Consider the following 21,774-nt stretch of genomic DNA (forward strand, 5'->3'; position numbering starts at 1 on the left):
CCCCAAAGGCAGTGTGTCTGTCTATCCGTCCATCCAGGGGCCGTTATTGGTTGAAGGGTGTGGATGCTGAGGGTACCGCTGAGCACAGCAATCAGACAGATTAAAACATATTAACTAAGGAAAGTTAGGATTCATCAAGTCAAATGTTTAACCCTTTGATGCCAGAGGGATCATCATCAATGAGTTGGTGCCCCACCTGGCATTTAAGAGGCTAACGTAACGTTGCCTCTTCTTTTTGAGTGAATATAAAGATACTCAAGTCTGTTACTCGAGGAAGCTGCTGATGTAAACTGTGGCAGCATAGAAACAGGATCCTCTTATACCGGTGGCGTTTCACCTTTCAGTTAGAAATCCAGGCGTTTTATGGTCAGGTGGATCTTCTCATACAGTGCATGCTCTGTTCAGTTTCAGTATTATATACAGCATGCCATGAACGAAAACTGTATTTACAGTCATAGCTAACATAGCAAAACACAAGAGTGCGTTGATATGTTATGCATGACAGAAATGCCAAAATAATAAGCTAGCACATGGACATTTGTGTTTGATCTGGAATGAAAAATTGGTTTCACCCCTTCCAGCCATACTGCTGCCTAGAGAGATGACATCTGTTTTAGAAATGTTACATACAGTATGTCAGTGAGGGGTACGATCTAGCCCTCCTCCTATAGTACCACTCTCAATTAAGAGTTTAAAGCAGTAGTGGCATTAATATGCTTTGAAGTGAAAGCACTCGAGCACTCGTAACTTCTCTGCCTTTTTACTTGGCTTTCCAACATTAAGTTATATATTGTGCAGACTTTCAAATGTAGGTTCCTAAAAACAGGAGCACACATGCCAGGGAGTCCGACAAGTACATAAATGAGCAATGAAGGAAACATTATTTTGTTGGACGTAACTGCTTTATACTGTAACATAACTTTATTTTATGGCCATTTTTTTGTCCCCTCCTTTCTTGACCTTGGAGCCTGCGAGGAATCTCCCCCTCCCTCCCCCAACCCACATATAAATAAACTCACAACAAAGGCCTGGATGCACAAAGGCTGCGGCTTTATTTACACAAATAATAAACCCTGGAAAATGCTAAGCCTTCCAGCGTGCTCCCCCCGGATAAAGGCCGATGGCACCCCAACCATGGCCCGCCAGACCCACCAAGCCGGGCGCCCCACCGGCCCGGTAGTAAGCAAGACAGTAATGAGCCCTGCCCACTCGCCACCCCCAGCCACCAGAGGGCTTTTCTTCACCATAGAGCCCCTGCTGGCAAGGTTAACGTGCACTTCCCGCCCTCCCCCCACCCCACCCCCCCCTCCCACCCCCCCAACAGCCATCATGATGAAGGCAACATGCTTTGGAATGCCCACCTCAACCATGTGAGACATCAAAGTCCTTCCTTCCTATAACAGATGCAGCGACCGCTATCCGATCATATCTCGCGTCTCGCGACCGGAGGCCTTTAACATTGCAGGGATACGGCACCCCATGCCTGTATTTCGGGAAGCAGGGGGTCCCCGAGGCTGAAATGAATTTTGTTCAGCTCAGGAGACCCCCTGCTCTTGCAACCCCTGCTCATGCATAAAATGCTATGAATTAAAAAAAAATGTAAGCAGCTTCATTACCTTCTAAGGTAATGATTTTTTCTTGACCTGAAATCAATGCGGTTCAGCTCCGGAGACCCCCTGCTACAATACTGTAATATTAAAATTAAATAAAACCCCTGTGATTGCCTGTTAGAGGCGTGCAGGTAGAGTGACTGATTTAGCCTATCTCTTACTGCGTGTCTCTTACAGACAGGTAGACCCCGGTAGGTGTTAATCCGATGGGCCATTAGTCTGTTGCGGCAAATTTAGCGAGGATCCCGGGGAGATCTGGAAAAAAAATTGAGACATGGTTGTATCCTGGCCGCGGTGTGTGTGTGTATATATATATATATCAAAACAAAAGAAAAAATTGGCACCAACCTAAGGCTAAGGTCCCGTTGCACGCGTCCGCACGGCTGGCTTGCTTGCCGGCGGCGCGTCCAACTCGCTGTACCGCGATCTGCGGTCTACAGGATACTTTTCTCGGAGCGGGGGGGCGTGGCCAAACGGGTCGCGGGGGGCGCGGCCATGACGTGAGGGGGCGCGGCCATGACGGAGGGGGGGCGGGGACCAAAACAAAGCAGGGCTCACAGCACTGCAGCAGCTCTACACACAAGGAGCCAAAATGGCGCTCTCAAATAATATGTAACTATAATAAATATTAAATTAAATAAATAAAGCTAGCAGAAAACTACAAGCAACCTACAAGGTGAATGGCTTGAAAGCAATGTTTTCAAACACAAGTTTTCCCTCTTCCGTGTTTGAAATACTTTGCTCCCATTGGCTAGCAATAGCTGGCTTGCCATTCGTTGAAGGGAGCCAGTCTATGATTGGCCCCTTCGCGTACCATGTGACGCGTTGCCGCAAGAGAACACCATTCTCTCGTGTCTCCTGCTGGCTGCCGCGTCACAGTATGTCGCAAGTTACAAGTGAGGAGGGACTGGGACCCGATCGTGAGTTCAAACCGGAATGGTAAGTTGATCTCACGCCGCCGCCCGCGCCAACGGGCGCAGCGGGTCCCAGCCCTAAAGCTCTAATATAAACCCTCTATAGATATAAGTAAAACCTATAATGTGCACAGTGGAACAAATAAAAATATATTAAATGACTAATGCAATAAAACAATAAAATACATGAAAAATAAAATAGATAAAGAGAAACAAAAAAGAAAAGTCCAGAAAGATATATATCAAAAATAAATACAAATCCTAAAAAATAGTCCAATTGCTATCCAAATGAGTCACTGCAGCCCGAGTGAAGGGAACACCACTTCCTTGAGGATATCTACAAAAACACAAAAAACACAGGCGCACTCATAGCGTAAAATAGTATATCAATAGATTTATGGATAGAAGGATTTTAAAAATACACACTCACAAACATAGCTGATAGTAAAGCATTTTTGAGTAGAACTCAGCCCGTTCAGACGCAGGAACCCAGTGAGAGGGACTTTGTTGTAATGTCCGTGGTATGTCCTGCTGTAGTAGCCCCTCTGTGTCCTTGCAGGGACCGGAGACCACGAGGGATGCCGCCTTCCCCTTGTTCCGGCGTTACACAGTGAGTACACTGATCCAGATCTCGCGTGAGCTCAGTGACGTCAGTGAGGTTTTTGCCGGAGAAGCTTCACAGGGGAAAACGGGCTGGAAGGCTGGATGGCTAATATAAATGCTAGCAGCACAGCAGTGAGTGGAAGTATAAAGTATAAAAGCTGGACAGTAAACTCCACAGCACTCTCTCTTATATATATATATATATACAGTATGTATATAGAAAAAGAAACACAGGCTCAAATATTGCTATATAATAATAAAAATGAGCATAACATAGACTGGAAACAGTTGCTGATATCTTATAGATGAAATCTAAAGTAGCAGATGATTTAGGCATGTAGGATACATAACATCCTCTCCTTCCTGCTGTTCTGTGTGGCGGTCTGCTCCTCTCCTTCCTGCTGCTCTGTGTGGCGGTCTGCTCCTCTCCTTCCTGCTGTTCTGTGTGGCGGTCTGCTCCTCTCCTTCCTGCTGTTCTGTGTGGCGGTCTGCTCCTCTCCTTCCTGCTGTTCTGTGTGGCGGTCTGCCTTGTCTCCACGTGGAACGCCGAGATTCTGTGTGCTGTAACAGATCCGTCTGCAGCTGCCTTTCAGTTCTCCTGTGTATCCCCTCGAGTCTCGCGAGATAGCGAGATAGCGAGCGTGACGTCACTGAGCTTGTGTTCGTGCCGGAGCGACAGGGAGTAATGTCCAAAGCATGGACTAATACTATAACTGGATATCGAAGTATAGCAATTCTGGGAATTCCCCGGATGAAGTCCTATTATCAGGACGAAACGCGTAGGGTGGAGGCTTAAGAATATATCAATAAGCTCTCCCTATCCCCAGAATTGCTATACTTCGATATCCAGTTATAGTATTAGTCCATGCTTTGGACATTACTCCCTGTTGCTCCGGCACGAACACAAGCTCAGTGACGTCACGCTCGCTATCTCGCTATCTCGCGAGACTCAAGGGGCAACACAGGAGAACTGGAAGGCAGCTGCAGACGGATCTGTTACATCACGCAGAATCTCGGCGTTCCACGTGGAGACAAGGCAGACCGCCACACAGAGCAGCAGGAAGGAGAGGAGCAGACCGCCACACAGAACAGCAGGAAGGAGAGGAGCAGACCGCCGCACAGAGCTGCAGGAAGGAGAGGAGCAGACCGCCACACAGAGCAGCAGGAAGGAGAGGAGCAGACCGCCACACAGAACAGCAGGAAGGAGAGGAGCAGACCGCCACACAGAACAGCAGGAAGGAGAGGAGCAGACCGCCGCACAGAACAGCAGGAAGGAGAGGAGCAGACCGCCACACAGAACAGCAGGAAGGAGAGGATGTTATGTATCCTACATGCGAAATCATCTGCTACTTTAGATGTAATAATAGATAAGATATCAGCAACTGTTTCCAGTCTATGTTATGCTCATTTTTATTATTATATAGCAATATTTGCGCCTGTGTTTCTTTTTCTTTTCCCATATATTACTACAGTACTGTGTATAGTGCAACACTGTGGCAGCATTTATTGTTACATTTTATTGTTTTATTGTGTTAGTTTGCGCACTTAGTTGATCTATAGTTTATATATATATACTAGCTGAGAGACCCGGCGTTGCCCGGGATGTAATGTTCCCGTTCCTCTCTCTCCTCCCCCCTCTCTCTGTTTGTCCCCCATTCACATCAATCCAGTCCCCCCCCCTCCCTCCCTCCTTTACAGCTTCATGTAGCGTGTGTGCGTCAGTCACTGTGTGTTTGCTCGCGCGTCAGTGAGTCTGAGGCAGAAACACAAACACACACAGACTGACTGACGCACACACAGTCAGTGTGTGCCTCAGTCAGTGTGTGCGTGCGTCAGTCAGGGTTTGTGTGCGCGTCAGTCAGTGTGTGCGTGCGTCAGTCAGTGTGTGCGTGCGTGCGGCAGTCAGTCAGTGTGTGCGCGCGGGGCGTCAAAGGCAGGGGGGGGCGTCAAAGGCAGGGGGGGGCGTCAAAGGGAGGGGGGGGCGTCAAAGGGAGGGGGGGGGCGTCAAAGGGAGGGGGGGGCGTCAAAGGGAGGGGGGGGGGCGTCAAAGGGAGGGGGGGGGCGTCAAAGGGAGGGGGGGGGGCGTCAAAGGGAGGGGGGGGCGTCAAAGGGAGGGGGGGGGCGTCAAAGGGAGGGGGGGGGCGTCAAAGGGAGGGGGGGGGCGTCAAAGGGAGGGGGGGCGTCAAAGGGAGGGGGGGGGGCGTCAAAGGGAGGGGGGGGCGTCAAAGGGAGGGGGGGGGGCGTCAAAGGGAGGGGGGGGCGTCAAAGGGAGGGGGGGGGGCGTCAAAGGGAGGGGGGGGCGTCAAAGGGAGGGGGGGGGGCGTCAAAGGGAGGGGGGGGGCGTCAAAGGGAGGGGGGGGCGCCTCAAAGGCATGGATTCCTCCCCCTGCATTTCCTGCAGTGGACAGGAGGGGGGGGGGCAGTGGACAGGAGGGGGGGGGCAGTGGACAGGAGGGGGGGGCAGTGGACAGGAGGGCGGGGCAGTGGACAGGAGGGCGGGGGCAGTGGACAGGAGGGGGGGGCAGTGGACAGGAGGGGGGGGGCAGTGGACAGGAGGGGGGGGGCAGTGGACAGGAGGGGGGGGCAGTGGACAGGAGGGGGGGGGCAGTGGACAGGAGGGGGGGGGGGCAGTGGACAGGAGGGGGGGGGCAGTGGACAGGAGGGGGGGGGCAGTGGACAGGAGGGGGGGGGCAGTGGACAGGAGGGGGGGGGCAGTGGACAGGAGGGGGGGGGGCAGTGGACAGGAGGGGGGGGGCAGTGGACAGGAGGGGGGGGGGCAGTGGACAGGAGGGGGGGGGGCAGTGGACAGGAGGGGGGGGGGCAGTGGACAGGAGGGGGGGGGCAGTGGACAGGAGGGGGGGGGGGGCAGTGGACAGGAGGGGGGGGGGCAGTGGACAGGAGGGGGGGGGGCAGTGGACAGGAGGGGGGGGGGCAGTGGACAGGAGGGGGGGGGGCAGTGGACAGGAGGGGGGGGGGCAGTGGACAGGAGGGGGGGGGCAGTGGACAGGAGGGGGGGGGCAGTGGACAGGAGGGGGGGGGGCAGTGGACAGGAGGGGGGGGCAGTGGACAGGAGGGGGGGGGGCAGTGGACAGGAGGGGGGGGGCAGTGGACAGGAGGGGGGGGGGCAGTGGACAGGAGGGGGGGGCAGTGGACAGGAGGGGGGGGGGCAGTGGACAGGAGGGGGGGGCAGTGGACAGGAGGGGAGGGGCAGTGGACAGGAGGGGGGGCAGTGGACAGGAGGGGAGGGGAGGGGCAGTGGACAGGAGGGGGGGGCAGTGGACAGGAGGGGGGGGCAGTGGACAGGAGGGGAGGGGAGGGGCAGTGGACAGGAGGGGGGGGGCAGTGGACAGGAGGGGGGGGCAGTGGACAGGAGGGGGGGCAGTGGACAGGAGGGGAGGGGAGGGGCAGTGGACAGGAGGGGGGGGCAGTGGACAGGAGGGGGGGGCAGTGGACAGGAGGGGGGGGCAGTGGACAGGAGGGGGGGGCAGTGGACAGGAGGGGGGGGCAGTGGACAGGAGGGGGGGGGGCAGTGGACAGGAGGGGGGGCAGTGGACAGGAGGGGGGGGGCAGTGGACAGGAGGGGGGGGCAGTGGACAGGAGGGGGGGGCAGTGGACAGGAGGGGGGGGCAGTGGACAGGAGGGGGGGCAGTGGACAGGAGGGGGGGGCAGTGGACAGGAGGGGGGGGGCAGTGGACAGGAGGGGGGGGGCAGTGGACAGGAGGGGGGGGGCAGTGGACAGGAGGGGGGGGCAGTGGACAGGAGGGGGGGGCAGTGGACAGGAGGGGGGGGCAGTGGACAGGAGGGGGGGGCAGTGGACAGGAGGGGGGGGGCAGTGGACAGGAGGGGGGGGCAGTGGACAGGAGGGGGGGGGGCAGTGGACAGGAGGGGGGGGGGCAGTGGACAGGAGGGGGGGGGGCAGTGGACAGGAGGGGGGGGGGCAGTGGACAGGAGGGGGGGGGGCAGTGGACAGGAGGGGGGGGGCAGTGGACAGGAGGGGGGGGGGCAGTGGACAGGAGGGGGGGGGCAGTGGACAGGAGGGGGGGGGCAGTGGACAGGAGGGGGGGGGCAGTGGACAGGAGGGGGGGGGGCAGTGGACAGGAGGGGGGGGGGCAGTGGACAGGAAGGGGGGGGGGGCAGTGGACAGGAGGGGGGGGGCAGTGGACAGGAGGGGGGGGGCAGTGGACAGGAGGGGGGGGGCAGTGGACAGGAGGGGGGGGGCAGTGGACAGGAGGGGGGGGCAGTGGACAGGAGGGGAGGGGCAGTGGACAGGAGGGGAGGGGCAGTGGACAGGAGGGGAGGGGCAGTGGACAGGAGGGGGGGGCAGTGGACAGGAGGGGGGGGGCAGTGGACAGGAGGGGGGGCAGTGGACAGGAGGGGGGGCAGTGGACAGGAGGGGGGGGCAGTGGACAGGAGGGGGGGGCAGTGGACAGGAGGGGGGGGCAGTGGACAGGAGGGGGGGGGCAGTGGACAGGAGGGGGGGCAGTGGACAGGAGGGGGGGGGGCAGTGGACAGGAGGGGGGGGGCAGTGGACAGGAGGGGGGGCAGTGGACAGGAGGGGGGGGGCAGTGGACAGGAGGGGGGACAGGAGGGGGGACGCAGTGGACAGGAGGGGGGACGCAGTGGACAGGAGGGGGGGGGCAGTGGACAGGAGGGGGGGGCAGTGGACAGGAGGGGGGGCAGTGGACAGGAGGGGGACAGGAGGGGGGACGCAGTGGACAGGAGGGGGGGGCAGTGGACAGGAGGGGGGGGCAGTGGATAGGAGGGGGGGGCAGTGGATAGGAGGGGGGGGGGCAGTGGATAGGAGGGGGGGGCAGTGGACAGTGTCACACACACACACACACACACACACACACACCTCAGTTGAGTTGATGCGCCCTTTCTCAGTTCCGTTTGGCGCCGGAGGTGGGGAGCGACACCTACCTGTACTTCCGGGCGCCGCCACCGTCTGACTCGGCGCCGCGAGGGAGGAAGGGGGTCCGCCATCTTACGCGCCGCGTGGCAGCTGCGGGAAGCGAGGTGATTTGGAGCGGGGAGGGGGGCGAGGTGATTTGGAGCGGGGAGAGGTGATTTGGAGCGGGGAGAGGTGATTTGGAGCGGGGAGAGGTGATTTGGAGCGGTGAGGGGGAGAGGTGATTTGGAGCGGTGAGGGGGGAGAGGTGATGCCGCTGGGGAGGGGGAGAGGTGATTTGGAGCGGGGAGGGGGAGAGGTGATGCCGCTGGGGAGGGGGAGAGGTGATGCCGCTGGGGAGGGGGAAGAGGTGATGCCGCTGGGGAGGGGGAAGAGGTGATGCCGCTGGGGAGGGGGAAGAGGTGATGCCGCTGGGGACGGGGAGAGGTGATGCCGCTGGGGAGGGGGAAGAGGTGATGCCGCTGGGGAGGGGGAAGAGGTGATGCCGCTGGGGAGGGGGAGAGGTGATGCCGCTGGGGAGGGGGAAGAGGTGATGCCGCTGGGGAGGGGGAAGAGATGATGCCGCTGGGGAGGGGGAAGAGGTGATGCCGCTGGGGAGCGGGGAGAGGTGATTTGGAGCGGGGAGAGGTGATTTGGAGCGGGGAAAGGTGATTTGGAGCGGGGAAAGGTGATTTGGAGCGGGGAAAGGTGATTTGGAGCGGGGAAAGGTGATTTGGAGCGGTGAGGGGGGAGAGGTGATGCCGCTGGGGAGGGGGGAGAGGTGATTTGGGGAGGGGGAGAGGTGATGCCGCTGGGGAGGGGGGAGAGGTGATTTGGGGAGGGGGGAGAGGTGATTTGGAGCGGGGAGAGGTGTGTGTGTGTGTGTGTGTGTGTGTGTGTGTGTGTGTGTGTTTTATTTATTTTTTTGGACCTTTGGCCCGTCACTCCGCCTCAGGCCAATGAGAGGTGTGGGGGGCGGGCCAAGGGGGTGGTGTGAGTGTGTGAGGCCAATGAGAGGTGTGCGGGGGCGGGCGGCCCAAGGGACCAATGAGATTGCCGCTAGGGACACCGGACATCCAGACAGGCAGGCAAACATACAGTGCTTTCACTAATATAGTATAAGATATATATGTATATATATATATATATAGTGCAGAATAAATAAGTTCTTCAGTATTAAGTGATCCCTCTTTTTTTTTTAAGACAACAAAATACAAATTAATATACAATATAATTATACCACTGTCATGTTTTCACACAAAGGGTCGGGTGGGCGGAGTTCTTTTCCAGGGAGCAGACTGCTTTCTTGCCCCTGCCCCTCTTTGAATCCCCTATGCCCTGCCTCCCATGATACGGTGAAGGAGGGGGGGGGGGAAGGAAAGCATGTGTTCCAGCGCCAAAGGTGAGGATAAAAGGGGGGTGGGGAAGAGAGAGGGGAGTCTAGCCCCAACGGTCAGGTGCCCCATCGCCAAAGGGCTCTAGGCTGCTTTCTTTTTACATAGGCAGGTACTGCATACATTTCAGCTCCGGGGACCCCCTGCTTCCCGGGATACTTAGCGGGGAAGGTGCTGCAAGTAGCATCCCCTCCAGGGGAAACAAAATGAAGGCTTAAATCTCCCACGTCACGCTGTTCTTTAGAAAGATTAACGCAATAGTTACACTAAAAATCAGAAAGATTTTGTCCTCCCAAACCTGGTCCTATTCCCTCCTTCTACATTACTGTTGGAAGTACCATCATTCACCCCGTAGCCCAAACACGCTGCCATGGGGTTACACTTGACCCTCGCTTTTTCCTCCGCAATATAACAAAGATACGCCCTTTCCTCTGTTACTCGACTGCTAAAACTCTGACTCAGGCCCTCATTCTCTCCCGTCTTGATTACTGTAACCTCCTGCTGTCCGGCCTTCCTGCCTCTCACCTGTCTCCCCTACAATATATCCTTAAAGCTGCTGCCAGAATAAATCTGTCTTGGCGTCTCCCCTCCTGAAATCCCTCTCCTGGTTTCCTATCAAATCCCGCATCTCACACTCCATTCTCCTCCTCACTTTTAAAGCTTTACACTCTTCTGCCCCTCCTTACATCTCAGCCCTAATTTCTCGCTATACACCATCCCAGCTCTTCCGTTCTGCTCAAGGATGTCTTCTCTCTTCCCCATTTGTATCCAGAGCCCTCTCATGCCTTAAACCTATCTCACTGACTGCCCCACACCTCTGGAATGCCCTTCCCCTCAATATCCGACTAGTACCCTCTCTATCCACCTTTTAAAACCAACCTTAAAACACACCTGCTTAAGGAAGCATATGAGTAGCTCGATGGCTGATAATTAACACCTCTTACATTTACCTTGGCCCCCTGCAGACGCACTTACCAGAACACCCTCCCACTGTCACTGTACGTTCTCCCTACCAACCAATTGGATTGTAACCTCTTCGGAGCAGGGACTCCTTTTCCTAAATATTACTTTTATGTCTAAGCACTTCTTCCCTTTGTGTTATTTATATCTTATTATTTATATGATTGTAACTATTACTGCTGTGAAGCGCTATGTACATTAATGGCGCTATACAAATAAAGACGTACATGCATATTGAAGTTTGTAAATATTAGTCACTGTATCGGTCCTGGAGAAGTGTAGATTAATTGGTTGTGATACCTTTTAATGGGATAACATGACTTCTTCACTGAAGAAGAGACCTAAGTTTGCATATAAAATAATAATGGTCTCCGAGTGTTAAAATTAAAAAGTAGTGGTACTCTGACCATTACACTTCAGCCACTGATTGCTGGTTTGAGAATGTGTGTACATGTGTGTGTGTGTGTGTGTGTGTGTTTGTGTGTGTGTGTGTGTGTGTGTATGTGTATATATATATATATATATATATATATGTATGTTTTAATTTTATATAAGAATGGTTAAAAAATGAAATGGGATGCTGAGAAAAGGAAGGTGAAGATTATGATGCCAGAGAGGTGTAAGAAATTTAGAGGAATACCCTATTCCAGCCAATATACTGTATGCCCCATGAAATAACATGGGAATGGTAGCAATACTGACCCTAACAGGTACATATATACAGAATTTAAGACCCATATTCCCTAGTTTACTCATAGGCTGTCCCATCGCAATAATTTCCCACATTATATCCCTCTATACTAAAATACATGGACCTTAAATTAACTCTGCAATGTTGCTTTAACCAAAATAACTTTTACTGGGAGAGCTAAATAGAATTGAAGTCATGCTCATGGTGTGCAGTTTATGCAGGGGAGTATATTCAGGAGATATGTCTTATTTAAAAACATAACTGCAACAGGCACCAGAGTATGTGATGCCAAGAATCATGGCTCCACATGTGCATGCTATGGTCTTCGCTTTTAGAAAAATATAACTTTAAATCACATTATCCAGTGTGCAGTCTCTGTATTTTATTTATAAAATGTTCTACCAGGAAATAATGCATTGAGAGTTACCTCTCGTTGTCAAGTATGTTCTAGGCACAGAGTTATGTTGGCAATAAACAGAGGTTATACTTTATATTTACAGACATTGCATGCATAGTTAGAGACAGTAAGTGTTATGGGCCTATTTAACAGTTACAGACAAGATTAAAATGTGAGACAGCTGAAGTCTTGAAAGAACTTAAACTGGTGGTGGATGTGAGAGTCTCTGGTAGGTTGTTCCAGTTGTGGGGATCAAGGTAAGAGAAGGAGAAGCGGCCGGATACTTTGTTAAACCTAGGGACCATGAACAGTCTTTTGGAGTCAGATCTCAGGTGAGAAGTACTGCATGTGGTAGGGGTGAGGAGTTTGTTCAAATAGACGGGTAGCTTGTCCAGAAAGTATTTGGAGGCAAGACCGGAAAGATTTACTTTATGTCTGGACTCAAGGGATAGCCTAGTTCTTGGACCATTTCACAGTGGTGTGTGGTGTAGTTACATTGTAGGATAAAGTGGCATATTGAGTTGTAGTGGGTGTCTAATTAGCTAAGGTGAGTTTGAGGTGCTGTACCATATATTATGTCCTCATAGTCTATAATTGGCATTAATATCTGCTGTGCGATTCGCTTTCTGACAGGCAGGCTTAGGGAGGATTTGTTCCTATAAAGTACACCTAGTTTGGCATAGGTTTTGGATGACAGAGTATCAATATGCAACCCAAATATTAAATGGGTGTCGAGCCATATGCCCAGATATTTAAAACTAGTGACATGGGCGAAAATGATATTAGAGTTGGTTCTGATCTGTACTGTAGCTCTGTCTTTGGTAGCTTTAGAAATTTAGCCTTGGTCCGAAATACCACCGTTACAGTTTTGTCTGTGTTTAAAAACAGTTTGTTTTGGGAAACCCAGTATACAAGTCTTGAAAAATCAGATTGAAGTATGTGTCCAAGGTCAGAGAGGCAAGAGATGTGTGCATGTAAGATTGTATCACCCGCATACATGTGCATTGAAGCTGCCTTACAAGCTGTAAAATGATCATTAATGAAGACAGAAAAGAGTAGGGCCCCCAGAACAGAGCCTTGTGTGACCCCATAGGTGACATCTAGGGGGTTAGAGTTAGAGCTTGAGATAGACACATATTGGGATGTACTAGATATGTACGAGTGAAAACAGTTTAAAGTGTGTTCCCCTATTCCAGAGCACTGAACCTTGTTTAACAAGATATTGCAACAGTAAGCTGTTCAAGTTCCATTCCACGCTGGATCTCATTGCAAAACTTTAACAGGGTAGTTCCCATGGAGTGGTTTTGGAAAAAGCCGTATTGGTGTTGGCTAAGGAAATTTAGCTTTGTATAATAATTGCTTAATTGGGAGTGGACACATTTTTCAATGACTTTGGATAGTATTGGGAGGAGAGAGATTGGTCTGTAGCTGGAGCTAATGTTTGTGTCCCCACTTTTGAAGCCTTGGGGAAACTCTGGCAGGTTTCCTGATCTGTAGGATATAGCCTGAAGAAAAAATAGAGTTGATTAGGTGTGCAATGGCTGGGGCACTGAGTCGTAGGAAGTTTGATTGCAGTAGATCAGATCCACATTGCACATAATCTACAGTATTCAATATAGTGCATTCCTCACTAGCATTGAAGAGGTTACATGCATTAATTACAGATAAGATCAGAACATTTCTTTTCTATCTTGGAGAAGGGGAGCAATAATCAAGTGTAACTGTATGTCTCAAAAGAACATATTTAGTGCTATATTTACTAGGGTTTGCCATTGTTAACTTTCAGTACTGACTTATTAGAGACTCAAAAATAGCATCTATCAAAACTCCTATTAACATTTAGCTTTTTTTTTTATTCATTAAGACAAATTTAACATGTTATTAGAATCCTTTTTATTTCGTTGCCTAGGGTTCATCCAGCTGTTCCTGCCAAATGGTAATTTTACAAGTATTTAATGTTATACAGTGACTTTGGGCATTAAGTAGTGTCTGATTACGGGTTGTTTCATATAAAGGATACGACGCCGCACAAGAAAAGATTCAATGGCAACTATAACTGGCGGCATTCATTGCAGACAGCCGGAGATACTGTTTGAACCCTGTGAAACATCGCTGAGCTGCTCAAGGATTCTGCTCTGTCACATTGCTATCGCATGGCTAATTATTCATTGAAATGTAATAAGTATGTCGCCCCAACTAATTGTAGACAGACTAGCGTGACTCCCTTCTGTGACAGGACCAGCTGCATTGAGTATGACTGTTAGCCTTCTGCATAATTGAAGGCTTGTTGAAATAATTAAGGTAAATTACAAAAGTGTCTGTAATGGCCTTTTGAGCAGAGAAGACTTATTTCACAATTGCAATATTTGTAGCAGCTATCTATCCACTGAGACATTTTAAAAGAAAGATCCAGTGAGAATTTGTTTAAACATTTTTTTAATTTGGTTTAAGGGGGTTTCCCAACATACTGTATATGGCCATGTCAGTCAAACATTGGCAGAACCCTAAAATTGTAAGCCCAACATATAATTTATGCAGATACTTAAATCCCCAAAATGATATTCAAAATCAGCTCAGACACCCTCCATGCCAGCGACACAGTCAGTACTGAACACTGATAAGTGTTTGCTATGCATATAAATTCCACTTGCAAATACCACAGATTAATGATCTTATTTAATACCAAAGTATTGCATTGGAAGACATTTTTGTTATGGGGATGATACATACAGTATTAATAAATATTGCAGCTTTTAATGTTCGAGGCACAGATAGCAAAAACCTGCCGGAAATCTGTGACCCCTTTATCGGCGTTCGTTTCAATGTTGTGCCTCTTCCAGCAAAAGCAAGATGTCGTAGGTAGCAATGCAGTAATCCAACTCGTGTCTGCATCAGTCCCTTATTGTTTTGATCTTCACAAGCTGTAAAACATAAAACGATATGCGTTTTAATATTTTTTTGTGTTATACTAATTGTATAAGGTACTGCTTGCACAGGTTATATTTTCAAGTTCTGTTTTAACAAAATTCAGCTGCTGTGTTCTTTTCTCACAATTACACCAGGATTTCTTTTCACCTTAAAATATCATAGTTGCAGACAAACAAAATGTCATGTGATGTTATCATCAACGTCAATATTTCTGTTTATGTGAATATAAGAAGTACATTCCATACAGAGCAAGAGGGAGTATAAAGTTTTTTTAAACTAATTATATATATATATATATATATATATATATATATATATATATATATATATATATATATATATATATATATAATGTGTGTGTATGTATGTATGTATGTATGTGTGTATATATATATATATATATATATATATATAATACTTATTATATAATCAGTATGTGTGTGTGTGTGTGTGTGTGTGTGTGTGTGTGTGTGTGTGTGTGTGTGTGTGTGTGTCAGTCACCTGTGAGTACATTTGCATGTCATTTCCCAGAATTCCTTGCTGCGGTGGGAGCTTTGTATGCTGGGTGATAGTGGTTGAAGGGCGGGGGTGCAGACCTGTCTAGGACATGTGAATGTGCTCACAGGTGATATTCTTTATTGGCTGTGTGCTGGCGGTGGGGTTTTTTTGTTGCCTTTTTCACCCACCATAACTTCAAATGTAATGGTAAACCTACCCAGCCTAGAAATATTGCAAAGCAAGTATAAACCAACCTCACACTGATGAAACCCATCAAGGTTGAAACATGTCTGTGAGTGGTTTGACTTGCTTTGCTAGTCCCATGCTGTGCTTAAAAGCTGTGTGAACAGTGATGCATCTGCGCTCCATGTGTATGGATATTCCAGGCAAAAGGTGCCGAGTTTATTTATAATTTTAACTATGCAAGTCTATGTACAACCATAAATTTGGCACAAAAAGATACTTAAGCTCATGCTTTATCTCATAGCATTAACTTATAGAGCTATTTTGTCTCGAGTTAGTTTGCCATTTGCAGCGTTTCAATACAAGAAGTTACGAAAGAGTTAAATAACGCTTACAGTATATTATAATGTAATTGTTTGCGCTTTTCTTGGGAAGAAGGCTTTTGAAATACTGTACAGATGTAGCCAGCCTTACGGTCCCCGGCATCGCGGGTGAGATGCTGAAAAGCCGAGGCGCTGGGTGAGGTGGCTGCCACAACGGAGCTGTGGGGGGGTCCATTCCTTTCCATTGGGCCTCCCACGTCTTACTCCTTCCGGGACGCGATCAGCGCGGGCACGGGATCGCATGCGGGTGTGGCACCGCGAACAGTAAGGCTGGCTACATCTGATGTTATTTTAAATGTTAAGACACATGTCACAAATCTACATTCTGAATATTATGGATTTTTTCCAGTAAGTTTTAAAGAATGAATTACATTTTACCACCTTTAGTATCAGTCTATCCGTGTTGAATATGAACGTCTCATTTGATTAACCTTTAGCTTATAAGTCTGTTGTATAGGCGTGTTTTTATGCAAGTACTGTAGCACGCTAGTAACAGTAACTGTGTATGCAGTCAGCTTCTCAAGAAAAACCTGTTTAAAGTTGCATGTCGGAAATAAAAATAACCCAGATCCTATTTCCCCCTTGTTCCTTTCAATGTGACGTCTTTTGAGTGCCACCTGATGGTTACAAGCCAAGCCGTTAAACCTCACGGTAATGGCCAGTTCTTGTTACCTAGCTCATTGCCTTGGTAGTGGGAGGCTGGTAGCACAAGCTGTTTAAAGCAGCAGGTGAAGCTTCCGGTTTCCCCCCTCCCACCCTTTAATATGTGCATCAATTCAATCCACACAATAATAAGTAATCGGCTAATTTGCCGATCGATCCGTTCTCCTGTGATCGACCGGTGAAAATTCGGCTTGGGGGGTTCACTAAATGGCTGTCAGTGCAGCAGAAGAGAACCAAAGATGCAGCGTTCTGTGGGGAAGATCATGTGACCAGGCAGTCACTAGATACAATTGGTGCACTGCTAGAGAGAGGGCAGGGTTTAAAAAGGGGTGTGCCAGAGCCTGTTTCAGAAGAGGAAGAGGACGTGACTTTGTTAATGGTTTCTATAGAAACAAAAAATGCTTGTTACATTACAATACATAAAACATTTAATTCAGAGTTGTTGTTGTTTTTTTTTTTTTTTAATGCTATAAGTATTTTCTCATAGTACGAAACGGATATATATATATATTTTAAAAAAAAACACATGTAGGATATTGCTTGGTCTGCAGCTTTTAAGGTATTAAAAGCAGTTCCAAGTATCTGTCAACTTCAGTTATAGTTACAAGCTAGCAACGAATGCAACAAGGTTAACACAAATAAACACATGATCTGCTGAGGATACCAGTTACAAAGGTCTCGTGGTGTTAAAGTAGCATGAAGAACGTCATTATTTAATAGATATGGGAAGGGTTTTTATTAATTGTATTTCTTTGATAATCAAGTTACATATATAGAGATGTCAACCTCCTATGACTGAAATTGGCATTTTAACAGAAAAGTACTTATTTGTATTAGTAAAACTCCTCTGACATGTATGAGACCACTTAAGTTAAAGATCAGTGAGAGTGACAGAAAATCAGTGAGTGTTGTCATGTCTGCATTTGGTATAGATTATTAGGCAGGTTGTTTGACATCACCACGTCTGGCAAAGATTTCGATGTCAAGGAAAAAGAATACAATGACAAAAAGTGATACACAGGGGCCTATGCTAGTAACCTTCATTAAAAAAATAGCCGGGCCATTTAAATCTCCATTTGTTTGAACGATGCTATCACGGTATTCAGAAAGCCTCGATTACCTGTGATAGCAAAATTCCCCAAATTGGCGAGTAGCCGTTGGCGTGATGATCGCCTCTCTGAAAAAGGGCTCACTCAGCGATTTCTTTCAGCTGCAGAGAGAGCTGCTCAGAGAGAGCCGCCTCTCCCTGCGCATATCTCGCCCAAAATTAATGGTTTTTAATAAAAAATGTAATACTAGTGTAGCTTACCAGTGGGTCTCCGGAGCAGAACCGCGTTGATTTCAGGTCCGGAGACCCCTGCTTCCCGAGATACAGGCCCCGTTATGGGGTGCTGGTATCTCCTATGCATTTTATTCCCATGGTCAAGTGACGCGGGCCATTTAAATGCATAGGAGATACCGGCCCCCCATAACGGGGCCTGTATCTCAGGAAGCAGGGGGTCCCCGGACCTCAAATCAACGCGGTTCTGCTCCGAAGACCCCCCGGTCATACACTAGTATTACATTTTATATTAAAACAGCTGCTACCTACAATAAACATTAAAAATACAACAATACTCTACTCAAACCACCCTCAGCTGCCTCTCCTTCCTCCATCTCCGCTCAGGACTTTGCTGACTATTTTAAGGAAAAGGTGGAATCCATACGTCAGAACATCCCCTCTGTTTCTTCCTCCCATCCTACACCTCTTCCTAACTCTCCTCCTGCCTTCCTTCACTCTTTTTCCACTGTCTCAGAGGAGGATGTGTCGCTGTTGATCGCCTCTTCTCCCTCTACCACTTGCCCTCTTGACCCCATTCCCTCCCATCTCCTAAAACCTCTTGCTCCTACTATAATCCCTACGCTCACACACATTTTTAACTCCTCCCTCTGCTCTGGAACCTTTCCATCCTCCGTCAAACATGCAACAGTCATACCATTACTCAAAAACAGCAAGCTTGACCCTACCTGTCTTTCTAACTATCGACCTGTCTCCCTCCTGCCTTTTGCCTCTAAACTCCTTGAATGTCTTGTATTCTCTCGCTTCCTCCATTTTCTCAACACCTATTCTCTCCTAGACCCTCTACAATCTGGCTTCCGCACTGCTCAATCCACCGAAACAGCCCTCACTAAAATAACTGACGACCGCCATGCTGCCAAAGACAGAGGTCATTACACTCTGCTCATATTACTCGACCGCTCAGCAGCATTTGACACAGTGGACCACCCTCTTCTCCTCCACATTCTCCATACTCTAGGTATTCGGAACAAATCTCTATCCTGGATCTCATCCTACCTCTCCCATCGTACTTTTAGTGTCTCTTCTGCTAACACCTCCTCCTCCTCCTCTATTGATCTCTCTGTGGGGGTACCCCAGGGCTCTGTCCTGGGACCTCTTCTCTTTTCTCTGTGCACACTCTCTCTAGGTGACCTAATAACATCTTTTGGGTTTAATTATCACCTCTATGCCGACGACACACAAATATACTTTTCAACACCTGACCTTACACCTGCTGTACAAACCAAAGTTTCTGAATGTCTCTCTACTATATCATCCTGGATGGCCCTCCGCCGCCTTAAACTCAACATGGCTGAAACAGAGCTCCTCATACTTCCTCCCAAACCTGGCCCTACTACCTCCTTCCACATTACTGTTGGAACTACAATCATTCACCCAGTAGCCCAAGCACGCTGCCTAGGGGTCACACTCGACTCCTCTCTCACATTCGCCCCTCACATTCAAAACATTTCTAAATCTTGTCACTTTTTCCTCCGCAATATAACAAAGATACGCCCTTTCCTCTGTTGCTCGACTGCTAAAACTCTGACTCAGGCCCTCATTCTCTCCCGTCTTGATTACTGTAACCTCCTGCTGTCCGGCCTTCCAGCCTCTCACCTGTCTCCCCTACAATCTATCCTAAACGCTGCTGCCAGAATCACTCTACTCTTTCCTAAATCTGTCTCAGCATCTCCCCTCATGAAATCCCTCCCCTGGCTTCCGATCAAATCCCGCATCTCACACTCCATTCTTCTCCTCACTTTTAAAGCTTTACATTCTTCTGCCCCTCCTTACATCTCATCCCTAATTTCTCGTTATGCACATCCAGACTCTTGCGTTCTTCTCAAGGATGTCTTCTTTCTACCCCCTTTGTATCTAAAGCCCTCTCCCGCCTTAAACCTTTTTCACTGACTGCCCCACACCTCTGGAATGCCCTTCCCCTCAGTACCCGACTAGCACCCTCTCTATCCACCTTTAAGACCCACCTTAAGACACACTTGCTTAAAGAAGCATATGAGTAGCACTGTGGATATTCTGAACACATGATACATAAAGCTTGCCCCCCTGCAGACGCACTTACCAGAACTCCCTCCTACTGTCTCTGTACGTTCTCTCTACCTACCAATTAGACTGTAAGCTCCTCGGGGCAGGGACTCCTCTTCCAAAATGTTACTTTTATGTCTAAAGCACTTATTCCCATGATCTGTTATTTATATTATCTGTTATTTATTTGATTACCACATGTATTACTACTGTGAAGCACTATGTACATTAATGGCGCTATATAAATAAAGACATACAATACAATACAATACAACACTAATACCCACCTCCTCTACCCCCACATGATTGATACCAGAGGCCGCAGATGTCCGGGGCTCCTCAGGTGTCCCTGCAGGTGTCTGTGGGCCCTCAGGGGGTTACTGCTGGCCTGCGGTACCAATCCTGTGGCCAAAGTTTTTTTTCTCAATACATTGAAATAAATACACCCCTCCCCCAACACGTACAGTAATGGGCAAAATAACAATTACCCAGATTCGGATAATAGCTAATTTGCCCATTATAAAATAAAACATTAGCCAGCCAGCATAAATAAAGCAAATAAACCTTTCTACTTACCCCTGCCATCATGAAGGCATCCTCGTCAGCATTCTCCAGGTCCATGTCCTCCGATACCAGCAAGAATACATCAAAAATAATCTAATGGCTCCTAACACCGTAATCACCTTAGCGGTTAATAACTGCTATACCCCCATCCCCCGCTACCCACGAGTCCTAACCACCCACCCCGGGACCACTATACCCACCCTGTACCCATCGATTGTCATAGGGGTACATTATACCCATATAATATGGCCGTAATAAGCCACTATAGCAGTCAATGGAAAAGAAAAAAGACAAAGAGGAGCTTCTCAGGGTAAAATACATGCAAAGTACATTGATTCACATCCTCTTGCCGTGCACACACTGGAAACGCTTCTGTGAGCAGTTCAATGCCCAAACTGCCCTTCTAAATAAAACTACAATGCATTCTTGTAAACCATCACACGAGTTACAAATACTGTACTATAGTTTTTAGAAAGCACTGTTTTATATGTCGTAGGTAACACTAATGCAAGTGAAATACACCCGTTACCAAGGAGTTATTTGAGAGAAGAACAATAACGTGTGTGTGTGTGTGTGTGTACAGTATATGTGTATTATGTATGTATGTATTTATGTATATATATATATAATATATAGAACAATATATCACTAGTAACACACATTAATGGTTGTATTGTACAAATAGAACAGGATATAAATGCAGCTGGTATTGTGGTTCAACAGGTTGGTGTAGTTATTGTTATATTGTATAAGGCAGCGATTTCCTTCTTCCCCAAACCGATCATGAAGAAATCTTCCTGTACAGGGTTCATGTGGATAACTTGCTGTAGAGAGTGCTGCAGAAGAGGAGTATGAGTGAAAGAGTAAAGTCAGAGTGGATTTGCTAACAGATAATTCTTTATCAATATCTAATGACATGGCTGCTTTCCTTAATACATTGGTAATATATATATATTTTTTTTAAAATCATATTCCTGGATGATTTACAAACTATGGACTGATTAACATATTTTTAATATCCTGACTTGAATTTTTTGCTCCTTTAGACTGTTGACAGACCAAAGGATTGGTACAAGACGATGTTCAAGCAGATTCATATGGTTCATAAACCAGGTATGTATACATTATAATCCCTATCCGCACTGTTTTGAAAGTGCTGCTGCATTATGTCCTCAGTTAGGTTCAAACCCCCTAGTAGCTCTTAACATTATGTATGGAGTATAGTGATCTCTTAGTATTGAACGTCATAGTTTTATTATATAGCATAGAATTTTGCAGGCGCAATGAGTCTCTGCCACTGAGATCTTCTTGGAGCCTGATAGGGATAAAGTGCCTTCTCAAGGTTAGAAAAAGAGCAGACATTGGGATTCGAATCAGGCTCACCCACTTCAAAGGCTCTGTGCTTACCCCTAAATTACTCCTTAAAGCTACTGCACTGAACATCTTAAATTATTACACAGCTGTTCAAAGTGGAAAAGATTGTTTTACAGCTGAGAGTTATCACATTATTGCAACATCAACATACAACACACAGTATGTTGGTTGGTTGGTTGGTTGGTTGGTTGGCTGGGCTGTACCTTTAAAAAAAGCAGTTTCTAATACACAAATAGCCTTTAAAATGATCTAGTATGAAGTCTCCCCAAGCATATGAAATCTTCAGGCTCCAACAAGCTCAAAGAGAACAGCTTGAACAGGTTATCTGACTGCTGCTCTCTTTCTATGAAGTCTGAGAAGCTC

The 21,774-nt window shown here is 48.3% G+C and overlaps 1 protein-coding gene and 1 long non-coding RNA gene across 22 annotated transcripts in view; one reads left to right on the forward strand and one right to left on the reverse strand.

The window, feature by feature from the left end:
• Positions 1-21,774, forward strand: part of SORBS2 (sorbin and SH3 domain containing 2) — a 293,997-nt gene that overhangs the window by 174,466 nt on the left and 97,757 nt on the right. For 20 of the 21 annotated variants that reach the window (XM_075610127.1, XM_075610126.1, XM_075610132.1 and 17 more), the window contains one exon: positions 21,084-21,150. In XM_075610127.1, coding sequence (XP_075466242.1) covers positions 21,084-21,150 — 67 coding nt within the window. Of the gene's footprint in view, positions 1-20,769; positions 20,978-21,083; positions 21,151-21,774 lie in introns of those variants that run through there. The other variant, XM_075610140.1, reaches the window with a different exon arrangement.
• The window catches only part of LOC142500815 (uncharacterized), an 85,314-nt gene continuing 77,416 nt past the window's right edge, over positions 13,877-21,774 (reverse strand). Inside the window, exon 3 of the long non-coding RNA XR_012803305.1 lies at positions 13,877-14,378. This is a non-coding gene — a long non-coding RNA (uncharacterized LOC142500815). The remainder of the gene's footprint in view (positions 14,379-21,774) is intronic.

The sequence above is a fragment of the Ascaphus truei genome, chromosome 1, assembly GCF_040206685.1.
Source record: "Ascaphus truei isolate aAscTru1 chromosome 1, aAscTru1.hap1, whole genome shotgun sequence".
NCBI classification, from domain to species: Eukaryota; Metazoa; Chordata; class Amphibia; order Anura; family Ascaphidae; genus Ascaphus; species Ascaphus truei.